We start from the raw sequence: 19,298 nt of genomic DNA, 5'->3' as shown, positions 1-19,298 counted from the left end.
AAAAAGGATCTTACAGATGTAAACAAAAAAATCCGAAGTGAGATAATTCTAGATTAGCTGAGTCAACTCAAAATCTAATAACAAATATCTCTACAAGATAAGCACACAGAGGAAAAGACACACACAGGTGAAGGCAGTGTGAAGACAGAGGCAAAGGTTGGAGTGATGGGCCAGAAGCCAAGGAATGGCAACAGTCACCAGAAGCTAGACGAGGCAAGAAAGTATTTCCCCAAGAGCCTCTGAGGAAATGTGCCCTGCTCTCACCTTGATTTTGGACTTCTGGCATCCAAAACAGTGAGAAAATAAATTATTATTGTTTTAAGTCATCCAGTTTTTGCCACCCCCCCCCCCGAGCTCCTACACGCAGCCAACCTGCAGCGAGTCACCGAGCGCCACTTCCCAGCCCCCGCCCCCCTCAAGACCCAACCAGAGACCCACACCCTCGCAGCCACTGCCGCTCCAGCAGCCTCTGTTGCAATCCAGCACTGCCACGGCACAGGCACACACAAGGGTATCGGGCACTTCCGGTGACATCATGCCCAACCCAGAAGCGCCTCCCGCTTGCTTCCCGCTGCAACCACGAGGAGCCCAAGGTCAGCGGGAATCTTCCCACAGCCTAGGTAGGTTGAAGGCCTAGAGTCCAGGGCTCACAGCTGGAGGATGGGATAAAAACTAAAACAAAACCAGAAACACCCTAAACACAGACCCCACCTAGTCAGCTTTGCACCATCTTTCCTGGTCTGTCTCTTCACCCTGGCCAAGGACAAGCACCCACGGGAGAACCTACTTGTGGGTCCCTGCTGGGATTCCCTTCAGGTGAGCCTTGAACTTGAGCTGAATGTGGGCAGGAAGCCTCTGCTTCATTTCATTCAAAATCACGTGGGTCCCAGCAATGAGCAGGTGCACCAGAGCTACCAGTGAATCTTTTGTTCACTGGTGTATCACAAGCATCCAGAATAGTGTCTGGCCCATAGTAGATATGCAATAAATATTTAATAATGTTTGAATAAATAAACCCAATACTGGGGATCAGGAGAGAACCATGAAGAGGAATGAGTCAGAGATATGTCTTCTGGAAATGACATCTAAATTGAGTGTTAATGAGAAGAAATTAATAAAGCAAGTGGTTTTGAAATTCCAGAAAGATATTATTTCATAGGAATACAAGGATGCAAGAAAGGCATGGGGCATGCATGGAACTACAAATAATTTGATAGTGCCAAAGTTTTAAGATGAGGTAAAGAGGCAGAAATGAGACTGGTTCTTGTCAATTAATGAAGGAGCCAGATTACCAAGTGCCTTGTATTCTAGCTCAGATGTTTACTATAAGTTTTTGCAACATCCATATGACTTTAGTGAAGACTGTTTTATGGAAAAAATGTTCACATAGGGCAGTGAGGATGCAGTTGAGAAATATTTAAGAAAAATAATCAGCAAGATGTATTTGATTGATTGAACGTGGTAGGGAGTACTGAATGAGAATAAAGATAAGTGCCAGCTTTCAAGCTTGGGTAACTATATGTATGCCATAACTACCTAATGAGAAAGAATATGGTAGGTTCAATGTTGAACATGCTAAATTAGGCAATTTTTAACACATTAAATTAGAAAAATACATGATAAAAATAATTATTAATTATCTTTTTAAATCCATTATGATGACACCATGGAGAGAAATATGAGGTGATAAAGCCTGTCAGTCTTTTTAATTCTAACCTGCCATATATTTTACCACTCATAAAAATATTCAGTTGTCAACATAACTCTTTCCTATTGAGAGGTACAGTCTGGGCTATTTAATACTAATGGGAACCTCACCATGATTTGATGGAGTGATAGTACTATGAACTGCTTATGTATCCCCAAAACTCATATGTTGAAGCCCTAATCCCTCATGTGACAATAATTGGAGGTAAGGTTGGGGGCGGGATTAGGTCATGAGGATGGAGCCCTCATGCCTGGGTTAGTATGTTCGTAAAAGATGTGAGAGAGAGAGAAACGAGAGAGAGATTAATGTCCTTGTAAAAGAGGAGAGAGAAAAGTTTTCTCTCTCGATGTGAGAATACAGCAAGAAGTCAGCCATCTGCAAACCAAGGAGAGGGCCCTCACCAGGAAGTGCATCAGCAGGGACCTTGATCTTGGACTTCCCTACCTTCAGAATTGTGTGAAATAAATGTTTGTTATTTAAATCACCCAGCCTATGGTAATTGTTATAGTAGCCTAAACTCACCAAGACTAGAGGGTAAGCATTTTGTTTAAAACTTATGATAAACAGACCAAATAATGTCTCAACATTGTGTTTCTGAAGCTCTTAAGGTTTGAGGATTTTGCTTTGAATATTCCGATGAACAAAGTTCTAAATCCTTATTGGGCTGAGTATTAACTTGTTCTGTTTGCCATAAAACATTTGAGTAGCCTTAAACTGATTTCATATTTAAAGCAGAGAATAGGAATCAGTCAGTTGTTCTGAGAAGAACATTGGACTAGAAGTCTAACAACTTGGTTTCTAGGTCTGATTATTTAATTTACTTACCACATATGCTTGCCAAGAAAGTTAATTTTAGTGATTTTCCTTATTGCTTGATCCAACCATATACTTATTTTATACAGTCAGTAACTATTCTTGCACGCCAACAATATGCTAGATACTACAAATCTGAGGATGACAAAAACATGGTCTCAGACTTTTAAGCAGGTAAACAGAAAGAGGCGGTGAAGATATATAACAGCAAGGCCTAGCACAGGTCTCACACCTGTAATCCCAGCATTTTGGGAGGTTAAGGTAGAAGGATCACTTGAGGCCAGTAGTTCAAGACCAGTCTAGGCAACATAGAGAGACCCCATCTTTATAAGATAAAAATTAAAAAATTAGCCAGGCATGGTGGCATTCACCTGTAGTCCTAGCTACAAAGAAGGCTGAGGTGGGAGGATTGCTTGAATCCAGGAATATGAGGCTGCAGTGAGCTATGATTGTACTGCTGCACTCCAGCCTGGGTGACAGAGTAGGTACCTGTCTCCAAAAAAATAATAATAATAATATTAGCTATGCCTGGCCCACCTACTTCCCAGGGCTTTGTGAAGCTTAAACAAGCATAACTGAATTTTTGTTTAAATATAAAACAATACACAGAAGTGTAGCACTGATATTTTAAGGCAGTTGTTCACCACAACAGCACATTTCTCCATGTGGGCTGTTTGAGTAGTCACTATGGAGCTTAGTAAGGTATGTAGAAATACAGTACCATACAGTACAAACTCAGTGAGCTATAACAAAAGTGTTCATCTATAGTTGATGCAGAGTTAAAAAACACAACCACATTTTTTAAAAACTGTATGGCAAGACCTTAAGTATACTATACAGAAGCATATGTTTTAAATCACTATATAATCATATAATTTCCATATCAGTTTAATAACAAATTAATTAAAGGACTGTATTTCAAATTAAGTATGTTCTTCTAAGGTATAGCTCATATCAGGTGATATAATTGTCAAGTATAAATAAAATAAATCTACCTCTGTTTAAAAGCAAAATAAAACAACCAATAAAATTTAAGTGGAAAATTACTAAGAAAGAATACTGAATGTAAAAATTGGATTCAAGGGACAAAATCACTACATACCAAAGGAAACAACATGGATTCATGAGTCATAGGGACAAAACAACAACAACAATACAAAAACTAATGTCTCATCCTTTGGGGATTCTTATTAGCTTGTCTTATACTCATGACAAGTATAGATGATCCTCTACTTATGAATGTTCATCTCTTGAACTTTATTATTTACTTGTCATTTTCATATTGTTATACAAAAATTAAAATATAAAATGTAAGTATTAAAAAGTCTCACTCCCACCATATTCCTCGCCCAAACACACACAGCTATTTTTCCTATGTGTCTTACTAGTATTTCTTCAAGTGACAAATAACTCAGCAAACTTTCATCAACAAAAACAAAACATGTCCAGTATGTTCACAACAAGGACCAGCCTCCACAGCTGCTTGAATTATGCAAAGCTTTTCTGGGCCAACACTTGCAGTAGTATTAGTCAATATTTGTTGAGTGCCTACTATGTTTCAGGCATTACACGTCTTATATACTAATTCATTTAATCCTCAAAATAATCCTGTGATAAATTATTATCCTTATTTTACCAAAGAGGAAAATAGAATTAAGAAGTGAGGTAACTTGCCAAGTTTACACAGCAAATAAGTACCTGAATTGTGTCTCAAAAAAATTAGTGTGCCTTCAGACTTCCTACTCTTTAACACCTGTTCCCTACTACCTCTCAATCTTACTGCTTCTCAACAGTTTGTAAGTTAGAGTCAGCTATGGCAGTAAGCCAAAAAAAAAAAAAAAAAATGGCCTTCCAAAGATAATCACATCAAATCCTTGGCATCTGTGAATATTACCTTATATGGAAAAAGATGAGATTAAAGTTAAAGAACTTAAGAGGAGGTACTTCCCTGTTATTATCCAAGTGGACCTTAAATGTACTCAGTATCAAGGAATTCCACACAGTATTCCTTATAATCAAGGAACTTCACAGAAAATGAGGTGTGGATATGGACCCATGGTCATGGAATTCACTGGTCAAACTGTGTCCCCATCATCCTAAAGCAACTGGCTCAGTAGAACAGAAAAATGGCATTTGAAGACTCAGCAGCAGGTAGGTGCTGGCACAGGGCTAGGGCAGTGTCCTGTGGGAGATTGTTTATGCCCTAAACCAGCATCAAATATATGGTTCTATTTCTCTCATAGCCACAACACATGGGTGCAGGAATCAAGGGAGAGGGGAAGGAAATGGGTATGGTACCACTCAATATTACTCCTAGTGATCTACTACCAAAATGTCCTGCCCCACACAACCTTGTGCTCTGTTGCTCCTGGTCATGAGGTCTTAGTTTCCTTTTTGTTTTTTTGTTCTGTTTTGTTTTGTTTTTAAATTGAGTTGGGGGTCTCATTCTGTTGCCCAGGCTGGAGTGCGGTGGCACGATCATGGCTCACCACAGTTTTGACCTCCTGGGCTCAGGCAATTCTTCTCAGCCTCCTGAGTACCAAGTAGCTGAATGAACGTCCATGCTTGGCTAATTTTTTTTTTTCTTTTTCTTTTTGTAGAGACGAGGTCTCACTATATTATCCAGCTGGTCTTGAACTCCTAGGCTCAAGCAATCCTACCTCAGTCTCCCAAAGTGCTTGGATTATAGGTGTAAGCCACCACACCTGGCGAAAGGTTTTAAAGAGAGGAATGTTTCCACTAGAAGATACAATGGCTCTACTGAACTGGAAGTTGAGACTGCCATCCAGCCCCTTTGGGCTCCCAAGGCTTTTAAATCAATAGGCAATGAAGGGAGTTCCTGTCCTGGCTGGGGTGGACTGAGCCTGAGTTCCCAGAGGAAACTGGGTTGCTGCTACGGAGGAGGCTGACTCTAAGCCCGAAGTCTCTGTTTGATCTTTCAGGTCCAACATAGGCAAGTACAAAGCACTGCCTGGCAGCACTCCTGGGGAAAAGCTGTCCCCACCCACATCAGACTCAGTGCACAGTCGGCGCACTGAAGTCTTCCAACAGGAGTTACAGTCAAGCAGTGGGGCTCCCCCGGCTCCTGGGCCAGCCACGCTCCAGCACATATCTTCCCTCCTGTCCAGGCATCACCATTCAACAGACTTACTGGGGCCTAGGTCAAGCAAGACCTTTCTATCCCCTTTGCCTCAGTGCTTTTCTTTGCCTAGTCCTTCCTTCCCCAGCCAACAGGCCTATAAAGAGGCAGGCCCTTTAGTCTGGGACTCCACAGCAGTGAAATGAGTCCCCCATCTGAGTGGATCCACCTCACTCCCACCCAGCACCATTCTGTGGGGGTAGGGGGCCCTGGACAACCAGCACCATTTGTGTCTCTTGCTTGCACAGTCCCAGTAAATGAACAAAAGCTTAAGTGTTACTTTTTGTTTGTCCCCTTATCCTAATCAAGCACAGGAATACCTGGTTGCTTGTCAGCTACACAAAGGAGCCAAGGAAGAGCATGTCAGGAATGCAGGGGATCGCTTAGGGCATCTCTTCGTGCTGTCATGCTCTGTGATTAAAGGCCATGGAAAACCACCAACCGAATTCAGGCAGAACTGTTATGAGCCAGGCCACTCGGGAATGAAGGTTTGGGTCGCCCTACAGACAAAGAACCATGACCAGCTGAGGCGCTTCCTGAGGGCAAAGGGAATATGGAATGACTATGGGAAGACGGTAGTTGGAAATACCAGCAATGGCCAAGTGGACAGTTTCAGAAATTAGGGCTGTGGTTGTTATGAGCATTTCTTATTTTATTATGAGTATTTCTGTATAAATTTTTAAGCAAATATTGTTTTCTTCCCTCTTGTGTCCCCTTATCATGTAACAGAAGACAAATTAATAATAGTTAACTTTATATCACAGAAAGCTTCAGAATATTAAGGAAAAAAGAACACACTAACCAAGAACTTCTGCATCCTCTTCTGGGTAAATGGTTAGCACATTTTTTTAATTGTAAGTGGGATAGTTGCGTCATGTTATATGGAAGTATGACTTTGTTGTTGTCTTTATTTGGAGATTAAGTATAGTTTCAGAAGATGTATATGAGTGCCAAGTTGATGGGGATGAGCTGGTCACTTTTATGTGGAAACTTGCCTAGTCCAATATCCCCAGTTATTCATTCAGACACTACTCAGGGTGTTCTTGTGAAGGTATTTTTGTAGATATGATTAACAACCACAATCAGTTGACTGTAAATAAAGGAGAGTGTCCTTGATCATCTAGGTGGGCCCTACATGCAGTCACATGTATATTTAGAGAAAGGCAGAGGGAATTTTGAGAGACACATGGGAAAGGGAATGTGAAGGTGGAGACAGAATGGAATGATGCTGCTGGAAGCCAAGGAGTGGCTGGAATTACCTGAAGCCTGCAGAGGTGGGGGAGGAGGCAAGTCTAGGGCCTCTCGAGTGCAGAACTGCCCATACCTTGACTTCAGATTTCTCTTCTCCCAGACAATGAACACATTTCTGTGACTGTAAGCCACAAAGTTTTGAATTTGTTACAGCAGCCACAGGAAACTAATATAGGTGCTTAATAATAAAATCTAGAAAAGAAACATCTCTGAAGAAAGCAAGCCTCCTCTAAATTATCAGACCCGGAGAGGGAGCAGTCGTATCCCACTTCCCACGGAGCTAAGTACCGCCTCTTGAAGTGCTTGCTACACGGACTCCAGACTCCCTGCTGCCATAAGGAGCTGTAGATTAACTAAGCAGTGACCCCGCCATACCGTTGGCCACTAGGACTCATCCCCTGGTGCAGTATGCACAACCCTCACTAATTCTTCTGCAGACCATGAGAACTCCTGGCAAACAACTTTGTGTCAGCTCACTCCTTGACCCCTTTTAAAAATCTGCTTGTAACAAAGGTGGAGCAGAGCGCATATCTAAGATTACTTGGTAATAGTCATCCAAGGCTCAGCTCTTTATTTTAAACTCTTTAAAATTGTATTTTGTACCTCAGCTTCTTCCTTCCTGTTGACGATGAACTGGGAATAAGATAACATTGTGGAGAAAGATTAAGATAGTACATGCTTCCATTAAGTTACTGCACAAGTAAAACTAGTTTTGAAAATTTAATTCTTATTCAGATACCAATAGATAAGGTGTCCTCCCTCCCTCAGCCACTTAAAATATGAAATCCATAACTCTTCAATATTTCTCTTTCTACATCCATTTCTTCAAGTCCCTAATCAGGTTTGGCAAATAGGTCCCAGAAGACAACTAATACTATACACAAAAAGTCCTCAAAGAAAGAAAGTGAATCCCTAATTTAAAATGTTGATAACATACAGAAGAGCCAAATGATAACTTAAATACTTGGAACCTGACTGTAAAAAAAAAAAATTCTATATCATACTACTATGTTGCAGCTTACTAAGGAGTCTTAACTGCAAGTAAGGTCTGGAAGCTACCCAAGAATGTGATTCTTAATACTTTAACTGACTTTTCACAAGACTGTTGGCTTCAAAAGTTGAAATACCAATTCACTTCCTTGGTTTGAAATCTGAAAGGAAGCCAACATCTAGAACTTGGTGATTAATTTTATCTAAGCAGTCTTTCTTTTTTGTTATTTTTGTCTGTTTTAGAGCAGTCATTCTTATGTATTTTTTTTATATTTACTTGAGAAAAGATCCTGAGCTAATGACAAAAGACAGTTTTGGGGGCTTAAAATCTGAGAGGGGATTTAGCATGCAAGAAAATTTCAAGTAGGAGAAACTTTGGAATCACCATCTTGCATACTGTGGGTGCCCATTCACATTCTGCAGGAAGGAATTATAACACTAAATCAGTATCACAGAGGGAGATCAATTCTAAAACAGGAGAGCGGGAAAATGGGAAGGGAAAGAAAAAAGGCATCTGGAATGTAAGCTTCTTGATGGCAGAGATTTTTGTCTTGTTCTTACCGTACCACTTGGGTGAGGACCTATTTGTGGAATAGGTCAAGCATACAAGAAGAAGGGAAGGAAAATAAAGAAAGAAGGGAAGAGCACAAACTTTCTGAAGTCATATGTGGGGAGAAAGCAATCAGAACAATGAACAATTCAAGAAGAAAGTTACATCCCAAAACCCAGCTCTCAAATTTCAGCTTAACAGTTTTATATCTCATCCTTAGCAGCAATTTAAGCAATTTAAGGAAAACAAAATGGGTGGTTTCCTTAGGCTCTCAGATCCTACATGGGGGCAAGTTGTTATTATTTTTGTTGTTGCTGCTGTAAAATTGTATCATTTATTCCCTGAGTGGACAAAAGAATTTCTCATTTAATTCATTGTTTCATTTTTATTAACATTCGTAAGAATGATAGGAAATTTAATCATTGCATGTTTCATCAAGTAAAAATTGGAAGAAACCTAGCAATTAGCAGATTCCAGATCCACCTAGTATTTGGGAGGTTTCTCTAAATATAAGATGTAAATCATCCTTTCCTGTTTACCTAATTGATAATGATAGAAGAACTAAGATATAAGGACTTTGGGAAAGTACTGTTAAAAAAAAATATATGCAGATATAATTTTTACATCTTTCAGGAAAGAAGAACAATTATTTTTGGTCTTTGAAAGTTAAAGGTCTCTGCACACAGAAAACTTTGTTGGCTATCAGGGCCATGGAAGGCTCAGAGATCCAGCGACTGAAAACAACATTCGTTACAATGCTTTAAATTTTGCTTTTGTCACCTATAAAACTAGGTGACTCTATTCTGTTTTAACTAATATTAACCTTTATATTTCTCCATATCTTTTTATATTTTCATATTTCATCAACCAAAAATTTCTCTTCTTAAGGTTATATATAATATTGGTATATATTCTAAAAATAGGGATAGGAATTTTTAACTATATATCTATACCTTTCAAACTAAGTTGTTATTCTTATAATTTACTCTAGAGGAAAATACCTTCCCTCCCCATTTTAATATTAGAGAAAGATGATCGGGGGAGGAGTATTAAACTTTTGGAGAGTGAGAGAAATAAAGTGAGCTTTGTTATTTTACTGGGTCCCCTGCCTTCAAGTCAGTACTTTCAGATATATTCCAAAAATGAGTAAGCTAAGCTACATTCAAGCTACACTTAAGCTACATTTTCTCATCTGTTAAAAGGTGTCTAGGAAACTGTGTGTGTGCATGTGCTGCATGAGAGAGAACGAGAGATCCTTTCATAAATAGGAAAATGAGTCTCTGTGACTTCTTTAGTAAAATCGGTTTTTAAAAAAATTCCTGTCTTTAAGAAAAACATGCCATATGTTCAAGTTCCCAATCACTATTCCGTGAAAATACATGAAATATGGGAATTTTTCAATGTCCTTTAATTTCACCTTATCAATTAAACAATCCCTAGTAATAATACAGGTCCATATATTGAATAAACACAATCTCACACATCATTTCTTCCCCAGAGGCTTGCATAGTAGATACAGGCCAAAAATACCGTATGAGGAATGCATGTAGAATCTGATAGTTACAAAATGAACTCTAGTTTCTGGGTTCTGAGGTTTACCTTTTCATCGATGATGTTCTTCATTTTGCCACCAGCCTCAGGGAAGCCCTTCCCTAACTGAACAAAATGTGATTTGGAGGATAAAGCAGTACAGGATGGAACAGGCAGTGCTGTATTTACCTGAAGAGTGAGACGTGCACAGCTCTTTGTAATAAGTCTTTCATAAAACTAAGTTTAGTCTATGTAAAGGGCTATCCTTTATGCTAAGATGGTGTCTTACTATGATCAGAGTATCAAACCATCTTCTTGAAATGAAATAATGATCATTTAATTTTTAATATTCTTAGCAAAAAAAGGTGGCAAACCTATATCCTCCTATTTTAAGAAAAATAATATGTTATCCATTAAATACACAAGTTTGTGACCTCCTAGTTGTGAAGGACAAGTAGGTTCTAGGATCTGACAGATGTGAGCCAGAATCTCAACTCCACCACTCACCAATGTCACCACTTGATGAACAGTTTCCCACCCACACTGCAGGTTTTGTGAGTGCTAAATGAGATGATGTATGTGAAGACTCCAGCTTAGCCCTAATACATGGGAAGTACACAACAGATATTTAAAACAAGCATTATAATGTAGCTTTTTAAATATCTTTATTTTCCACATATTCACTCATCCAATTAAATCACTAAGAAACTAGTTCTTTTCAAATCAGCCATGAGCACAAAACTGACAATTTAACAGATTAATATGTAAACATGCAAATTGCTGAAGTCCAACAAATAAAATATTACATCAATTCCAAACATACAGAGCTGTGCCATTAAAATATTATAGGCCTTTCTAAAGCTTCTAGTTCTGTTTACTGGACAAGACACAGGAAAAGGGTTAATTGAGATGACAACAAATATCAGTTCAAGGAGGTCTCTGTCTGTTTGGCTCTGTGTTCCCTATAGAACTCAGCACACATGACCTCCACATAAATTTTCCAGTTTTAGTTATTCTCGTAAAGGATTTGTTACTGTAATTTAAAAATATATTGGTTAAAACTTAAGAAAATGTTTTATTTTCTTATTTCCATTTAGCTTTAAATTTAAAAAAAGATAATCAAAAATAAACACTAGAACTTCTCTTTTTTTTAACTTTGAGGATCAAATTGCTATTTGTTGGGCTGGTTTGTGAGTACACAGGTATTCATTTTATTCACGTTTTAAATTAATTCCATTTACCCCTGACACAGAAAAGTGCCTGGCACTAGGAATGTTTGTTGTTGAGTGAATGGAGAGAAGGTGGGAGGGAGAGAAGAAAGAAGGCAGGAAGGGAGTAAAGTTCAGTGGATGTATGAGAAAAATTATAAATTTGAAAAGAGTCACGGACCCAGATTTTCAGTCCAGACTACTTAGCCCAAGTTAAATAACATACCTGCAATATATGAACTACAGGCTAAACAACAAACTAAAGTTGTCTGCTTCCAGAGTCACATGTCTGGAAATACTTATTGAGTCACACTGACCCATCATGCAAATTTATATCAACTGTGAAGAGAATTTGCTTTTACTTTTTACCCAGAAATACATTTTGAATGCCTATTATATACTAGTCACAGTATAGCCTCCTTTTTAAATTTTATAATGTGCTTGGGTAGACACTAAAAAACGGCATAAGTTAAAGAACGATTGTTTTTTAAAAAATAGCCTAGACATTTAACTCAACTACATCAGCCATGATGACATCACAGATTTGTAGTTATTTCCCCTCAATTAACAAAGCATTTAAATGAGAATTTAAATAGAAAATGAGACAGAGTTGCTTTGCCCAGATACGATCTCATTGTATTATATTAGTCATCGGGATTATGAAAGCAAAACGGGAGAAGAGGTATTTTTATTGGGAAGCAAAGGAGGAGCAGAGGGTGGCATGAAAGATGGGAAATTAAAACATCAAACATAACTCACTATAAAGTAGACAGCATGGTTAAAAAAAAAAAAAGTCCTGCACAAAGGGACTTTTCTTGATCAGCCCAAAAAGTTGCTGAATGGATATCATACATTTTCCCTGACAGGCATTATCAACGTGCCTTTGTTATTCTTTGAAGGCAGAACCTGGAATAGGTTTAAGTATTACATTTGAAATAAAATTAGTGTGATTATATAGTTGGTGTCAATATAGAAATTATTTGTTTATTGTTTTGTTTGTTCTGCTCTGCTCCATTGTAGTAAACGTTCTGTACCAGCTGCTGTCTCTCCTTCAAAGCCCAGGTTTTCCAATAACAAGAACCACGGCTGTATGGAATGGGTCACCCGAGATTTGAACCACTGCAAGCATTACTCATCTGGCCCTGCCCTGCTCTGCAGTCTTGGCCAAAAGGCAATGTCAAATTCACCTTACACTTGGGACACACAAAACCAAGAGCTTAAACAATTCTTCAAGATGTATGAATGTATGTTAGCCCAACACAAGGTAAGAATATAATCTAGTTGCCATTTCCTTCAAAGGATTTTATGCTTTTCACCAAAGAAGAAACTAAAAAATCCATAGAGCTGACCTAGTCATTCATTGGTCCTTTTATTTAAAAGGCTATATTACATGTTCATCACATATAGATCAAATACCCTTTTTAAATACATGTAGACAAAAATGTTATACTAACATACAAAATACCATTTTCACAGCATAATCAATTTTAACTAAAATCCTTACATAGATAGGATAAGCTTAAAATTCAGGGTGTCCCAACTAAGAAAGTTGATGATATAAGTCAGTATTCTTTTTTTTTTTTTAATTGTGAGTCAGTCTCACTCTGTCACCCAGGCTGGAGTACAGTGGCATTCTGCTCACAGCCACCGCAACCTCGGCCTGCTGGGCTTATCTGATCCTTCTTCCTCAGCCTTCCAAGTAGCTGGAACTACAGATGCACACCACCATGCCCAAATATTTTTTTGTAACTTATTGTAAAGACGAGGTCTCACCAAGTTGCCCAGCTAGGTCTTAAACCCCTGGGCTGAGGCAATCCTATTGCCTTGGCCTCCCAAAGTGTTGGGATTACAGACTGAGCCACCACGCCCAGCTGAGTCAGTATTCTAATATGATCAAAACTAGCACAACTATGGGCTACTACTATAGACTTTAAAAAGAAGCTATCAGTAAACAATGCATGCATTGACCATTATATCAGCAAAGTTTGCAGCTAATACTAAGACATTATATTACTCACATTTCAATTTCTTTAAAGCCTTGTTAGTAAACATTTATGTTTTAATAAAGATTTTATTATAACTTGTTAAAAAATTTTAAAATGGTAAATATTCTAAACTATCCGTCTTGTAAGGACACTGAAGTTATGAATCCTGTAGGTCATTCTGAGTAAAATAAAGATGCAAAATCCAGTCAAGATTCCAAAAACAATGAAAGCTTTCCACAGATTTCTTGTTCTATCATAGCCCACAAGTTAGATGACCAATATTAATACTTGTACCATATGACAAGATTCTTACTTAATCATACTAATCTGTAATACATAAGCTTTCAAGTAATTGCTTTCTATGCCAATTCTTTCTTGTAATTTTTTTTTTTTTAATGTCTTTCCTAGTGAGAAAGAACCTATGGTACTGGATTTGAGTTGGAGATAGCATTACATATGTGGTCACTTACATATATGTGTCCTAGCTTTATCCAGTGAAATGGCTCAGAAGAAGTAACACCAAAGTTGCAATGAGCACACTTAGTGTTCAGATTTTAGCTACTAAATACCATTCTGTGTGGAATGGAACCAGATTTCCTTGGAAAATTGGCTGATTTCAGGTCTGTGAAAAAGCATAAATTAAATATAGAGAATTTTGTACTGGAAAACCAAGAAAGTTTCTAAGGCTATTGAAGACAAGTGAAAAGGACTAAGGAAATGTTTGAAAGAACTTATACTGGGCAAACCTGGGGTAATTTGAGGATCAGAAGTAAATACAGTAATAGATTATAGCACATTAAATATAAAGGAAAAAGAGTCAAAGTGGTGATTTAATGCTAACTATAAAATGAATCCATATGCCATAATGATACCCAAAACAAAGCAAAACAAAAAAGTGGGAGGATGGGGAAGTGGGGGAAGGGAAGCTCTTTTAAAATTCAAGAAGAATTCAAGCTTCAACAATAGAAAGAATAGTTGAATTTTTTCAAAAAGCATAATTTTGTAGACCCCAAAATAATAATTCAGGCAAAGATCATCAATGAATGCTAAAACTACTGAATGGGTACAGTGTTGAGAAATATGGTATTCACAAAGTCTTAAAGAATTATTCCACAGATTACTCCTTACTAAAGAGAAAAAAATACCTCCACAGTCGAGACATCTGGCAGACACCATCTGAGCATAGTGAGCAAATTCGGCATCACCGAAAATAGAAACGACAAATGATGCAATGGAAATTTGTACAAGCCAGAGAACCATACACTCCTGCATAATTTGAAGAAGTATACTTAAACGAACGGCAGAAGGTAAGTCTCATATAGTATACAAGTTCCAAATCTTGACATTATTATCCTCAATCTACAGGTGAAGAAACAGAAATTCAGAGAAGTTAGACAACTTTCTCCATGTTAAGTATGTAGTGACTGGCAAAGCTGGAATTTGATCCTAACATAATCTGATTCTAAAACCCAGATTACTTTGAGTGCAAGAGCCTGGCAGTCCTAGCCACTGCTGGGTCTATGGTCCAGGTAACCTCACATATAGATTGCTCCCTTGAACACTAGCAGCTGACCTGCCTGGCCTCAGTCCTTCCTCTTTTAGCTGGCTTGTCTCTGTATCAGTCCTCTTATGAAATCCAAACCAACCTACTTCCCCACCAAAGTGGGCAATAGCACTGTTTTAGAAAAGATGCTAGAAGTCTTTGGCTATGTTAAGAGTCTAGAAAACTGGCCCAGTTATCATGCGGATGGATACCTGCGAAGTTAATCATGATTGGCCTGTAGAACCACCAAAATTAAACGTTGTTACCATTTTATGTTCCAGTCTATTAAATGAATAGCATCAACCATGTGACATATCCATGAAATGAATGATCATGTTCCGCTGTAACAGCCTCAAATGAAAATCAGTTCTCATTTTAATTAGCTTTTAACACCCAGACTTCTATCTCAGTATAGCAAAAAACCAACTCAATAGTGCCAATTAACATGTCTGTCTTGTCTGTTCAGGCCGCTGTAACAAAACACCTTGGAATGGGTAATCTATAAACAAAAGAAATTCATTGCTAACTATTCTGGAGGCTGGGCAGTCCAAGATCAAGGTGCCAGTAGATTCCATGTCTGGTGAGGCCTTCATAGACAGCACACTTTGTGGTGTACACATGGCCAAGGGGAAATGCTGTTCTCTGGGACCTCTTATCAGGGCATTAACAGCATTCATGAGGGTGGAGACCTCATAACCTAATCACCTCCTAGTGTCCCCACATTATAATACCATTACCTTGGTGATTAGGTTCAACATATGAATTTTGGAGGGACGCTCAGACCTCAAACATTCAGACCTTAGCCATGACCAAAACCAAACACCTGATTTTCCTCTTAAACCTGATCCTCCACTCTTCCAATTGCTTAGGCTAAAACTTTGATGCCATCCTGGCATCTTTCTTGGTTCACACCCAATCCATTGTGAAATCCTGTTGGCTATGCCATTACAGTGTATCCACAATCTCATTATATATCATCCATTCTGCCCCTCCCACCCTGGCCTGAGCCACCCACTTTCCTAGGCCAGGTCAGTCACTGGCCTTCTCACTTTTCTTTCTCTTTCCACACTTCTCTATATCAGGTCTTGGCCCAGCAGGCCAAAGTGCTCTTAGGTCAGGTCGCTCCTCAGCTGAAAACTCTTCAGTGGCTTCCTGTCTTCCTCAGAACAGCAGAATCCTTCAAGGGGACCTGAACACCTTCTGAGACCTTTGCTCTCCTCTACCCTCATGGCCTCCTTGCAGGGCCTCCAAAGATGCCAGCCATGCTCTCCAATCCAATTTTTGCACTTGCGTCTGTTACCTCTGCTTGCAACTCTTGTTACTAGCTGTCTGCATGGTTCACCTGCTCTGAATCTTTGCTCACAGTTTACCTCCCTGGTGCAGCCTTCCCTGCCCATAGTAATTAAAGTTAAGGCTGCATTCCCTGTTACCCTTCACCCATAGCACTTACCACCAGTCTGACATACTATGTATTTTACTGATTTATTTCTATCTTACCTCTCCTCCCCACTAATGTAGGTATCCAGGAGGACAGTGGTTTTTATAAAGCTGTTCAGTCACTGCTATATTCTTAATGCCTGAAAAGTACTTCATACCTAGTAGGTACCAAATATCTGTTAAACAAATAAATATGACAAAAGACAAAACCACACATACAGAGCAAAGCTTGTTTCTTTTTAAACCACTTCTAATATAAAGTAGTAATAGCCGAATCAGATTTTAATGCTGAACTAGACACAAATATATCTCAATTCTTAAGTTGTATATAAGAAAGTATGCCTTTAAGTCTTTGGTTGTATTTGTACCCAAGCATTTTCCTTTACAGAACTCATATTTTAGCCACAAAAATATTTTTTTCTTTAGGTTATCTGGGTTGGTTAATGATAGCATGGCTTATTTATAATATTAAATATGACCAGTAAACAGAAGGAGAAAACTCCCTTAAATAAGTCCAAATGTAGCACATAAACAAAGGCTTGGATACATTTTAGAGGGCAGAAACAAATCCACTTTAGAAATAGAATGCCTACATTACATGTTGCAGTTAAATCTTCCAGATAGCTTCATTGCTGTAGACAAGATCTTAGCAATATCAAACTAAAGTAGGCAAGAAAAAGCAGGATGATAATGGATTTGCTTACAGTTTTGGTCTTTCATAGACCCTTAAATCTCATTTATGTATAATGGACTGTAAATAGAAGCTAATAGAAAAAAAGACTGTGAGGCTAGTGTGATGGAAAAGAGGAGAAAGGACACTGAGGTTGGCTGTGCTTGACCACATGGAAGAGTGGCATAGAAGATGGCTCTTTATGAACCACACACGAAAGGTAACAAGAACTACACTAGCATGGATAACATCCTGGTCTCTGGTCTCCTGGCACCCTCAGTGGCATGAGTCAGGTCAACAAACCACTCATAAGTCTCATTTTAAAATACTTTTTTTCCACTTACTTTTTGTTGAGGAGAAACCTCAAACCCATCAGCTTGCTGGTTAGGTCATACAATGCCAGCATACATTTTAGCAGTGATGTAAATATATCTAAGAACGGTAGGATTTTTTTAATGCAAAGTTTGAAAGTAAACTTTGCTAGTAATTAATTTCTGTCCTTATTTCCAGACCTTAGAGATAAAGCCAAAAGACTATCAAAAAGATCTTTAAAATATAACTTTTCAGAGTTATATGAAGTACACAATTCATGTGTCAAGATTTCTTTTGAAAAGGGAAAAATAAGTGGGAAATATTTTTAGCAAAACTGTGCTTAAAATTTTCCAAATTTCGAACACGAGTGCAGAAGTTGTTTCATATCATGAAAAAGGGAGTTCTTCCCTTCATTTATAACCAGAGTACAAAAGGCATGATCCCTACTGTGTGACCTTGGGCGATGGACACATCCTAAGGTTCAGATCTGTAAAATGGTGATAATAACAATCTTATAAAGATTATCATGAAGACTGACAAAGATAATGCACATAAAATTAATATACTGCCTGGAACATGATAATTGCTCAATAAATGGTTCCTTGGAGTCTTCTTTATCTTCTTAATCACATATCAATTTTCAAAGAGAAAAATTTCCACTATTCTTGTTCATTTTCAAATAAGTTAGGAAAGTTTTCAATTTATGGCCCTGGACTAGCACAGCTGGGACTGTGGCTGTGGGATGGGCCTTAAGTGAGATAAAGTTCTTGGGTCAGTTGCAGTGACTCTCATTGCAATATTTCATCATCTCTCTTCTCTGCAAAAGATCTCCAGTTTTCTCTACAGAATGCTCTCTGTTCTCTTTTTTACCTTACCCAGACTGCCTCTTCAACCCCTCAAGAGAGTGTAAGAAACAGCTCTACCATCAGTACTCCCAAAGTAGCCTTAACTCAAATCCAGATGTCCTAATACATTCTAATCTATTTCCCCCTGGAAATCTTGGGTTTGTCATAGGACAATCGTGAAGGAATTCTAAAAGATACAGTCATATTGAATTGTAAGCCAACTTCTCCACTACTGTGACTGCCAGCATTTCTGGCAAGTAATAAATGCTTTGCTGAAAAGAAAAGCATACAAAAACAAGTAAACAAAAAGCAGTCCCAAGAGGCAAGGCTTCACCTTTCTAAGGAAAGAAGCCCGTGTACACCCTCCTTGCCCTGCTCTGCTCACTCCTTTGCAGTAGGGGTGACTCTTTCTGTTCCACAAATGCAGAGTACCTCTGAATAATAGTTTTCTCTTTTTCTTCTCCCAACTACCTCTTCCCAAGCTTCTTTCTGATACATTTCATTACAATCAGTTTTTGTTTTTGTTTCTCACTAGTCTCTCTCTTCTGACCTCTGGGAGTAATTAAAAGTCAGAGGAACCCTTGAAGCTACTGTGTCCATCACTGAACCCACATTCACTAGGAACACAGGTTTGCCTCCATTAAGTTCCAGTATTATACAACAGTTTTCTAGAACACCTCAGGGTCTTTATAAACAGATTTAGCAGAATAACTTGGTACACAGAGCTGTGTAAGTCTTAGTTGTTATTATCATATAAACAAGCACCCTCCTCACCCTTTAATCTTGCCATACCACAGTTAATCGTTGACTGCTGCGGTCATAGGCAGGAGCAGGAGTACTTCTCTGGCCAACAGCCCAGAGATGGTGAACAGACCTTCCTGGCCCCGTCAGCAGCCTTACTTCTCCACTTGGCATCAGTTTTACAGACTACCCTGGAAACACGGACTTGCAAAAATCCTTAGATTACTTTCTTTCTACCTGGAGTCAAAGGTGACACACTGATGGGGTCTCCCATTGCGCAGCTGTCTCAGGCCAAAGATTGACCAACCACCCTCCCAACAGATTCCAACTGCCAAGTGCAAGCTCCCCTCCCACTCTCCAGTGACATCACGGTCTGACCCTGGAATCTTTTCATCTCACCACACCTCACACTCCTATCCCCAGCAAAAGGCATTCTGTCACATCAACGCTTTGCACCCCAAATGAGAATCTGACACATTATTATCAATCACCTTCGCTCCTCGGGACCACGGAAGACTTGCCGGGTTTTCAGCGCTACTTGCTGGGGACACACTGCCAAGACAGCCCACAGCCTTT

General features: G+C 38.8%; 1 protein-coding gene across 1 annotated transcript in view; it reads right to left on the bottom strand.

Annotated features, from left to right (window-relative positions):
- Positions 1-19,008, bottom strand: part of PDE10A (phosphodiesterase 10A) — a 261,276-nt gene extending 242,268 nt beyond the window's left edge. Inside the window, exon 1 of the mRNA XM_021706971.1 lies at positions 18,756-19,008. Coding sequence (XP_021562646.1) covers positions 18,756-18,771 — 16 coding nt within the window. The 5' untranslated portion in view covers positions 18,772-19,008. The remainder of the gene's footprint in view (positions 1-18,755) is intronic.
- Between the last annotated feature and the right edge of the window lie 290 nt (positions 19,009-19,298).

The sequence above is a fragment of the Carlito syrichta genome, unplaced genomic scaffold (genome assembly GCF_000164805.1).
Source record: "Carlito syrichta isolate Samal-C Ts95f unplaced genomic scaffold, Tarsius_syrichta-2.0.1 Scaffold316264, whole genome shotgun sequence".
NCBI classification, from domain to species: domain Eukaryota; kingdom Metazoa; phylum Chordata; class Mammalia; order Primates; family Tarsiidae; genus Carlito; species Carlito syrichta.
Note: the sequence above shows the minus strand (reverse complement) of the source record. Positions and strands in the feature narration are given on the sequence as shown.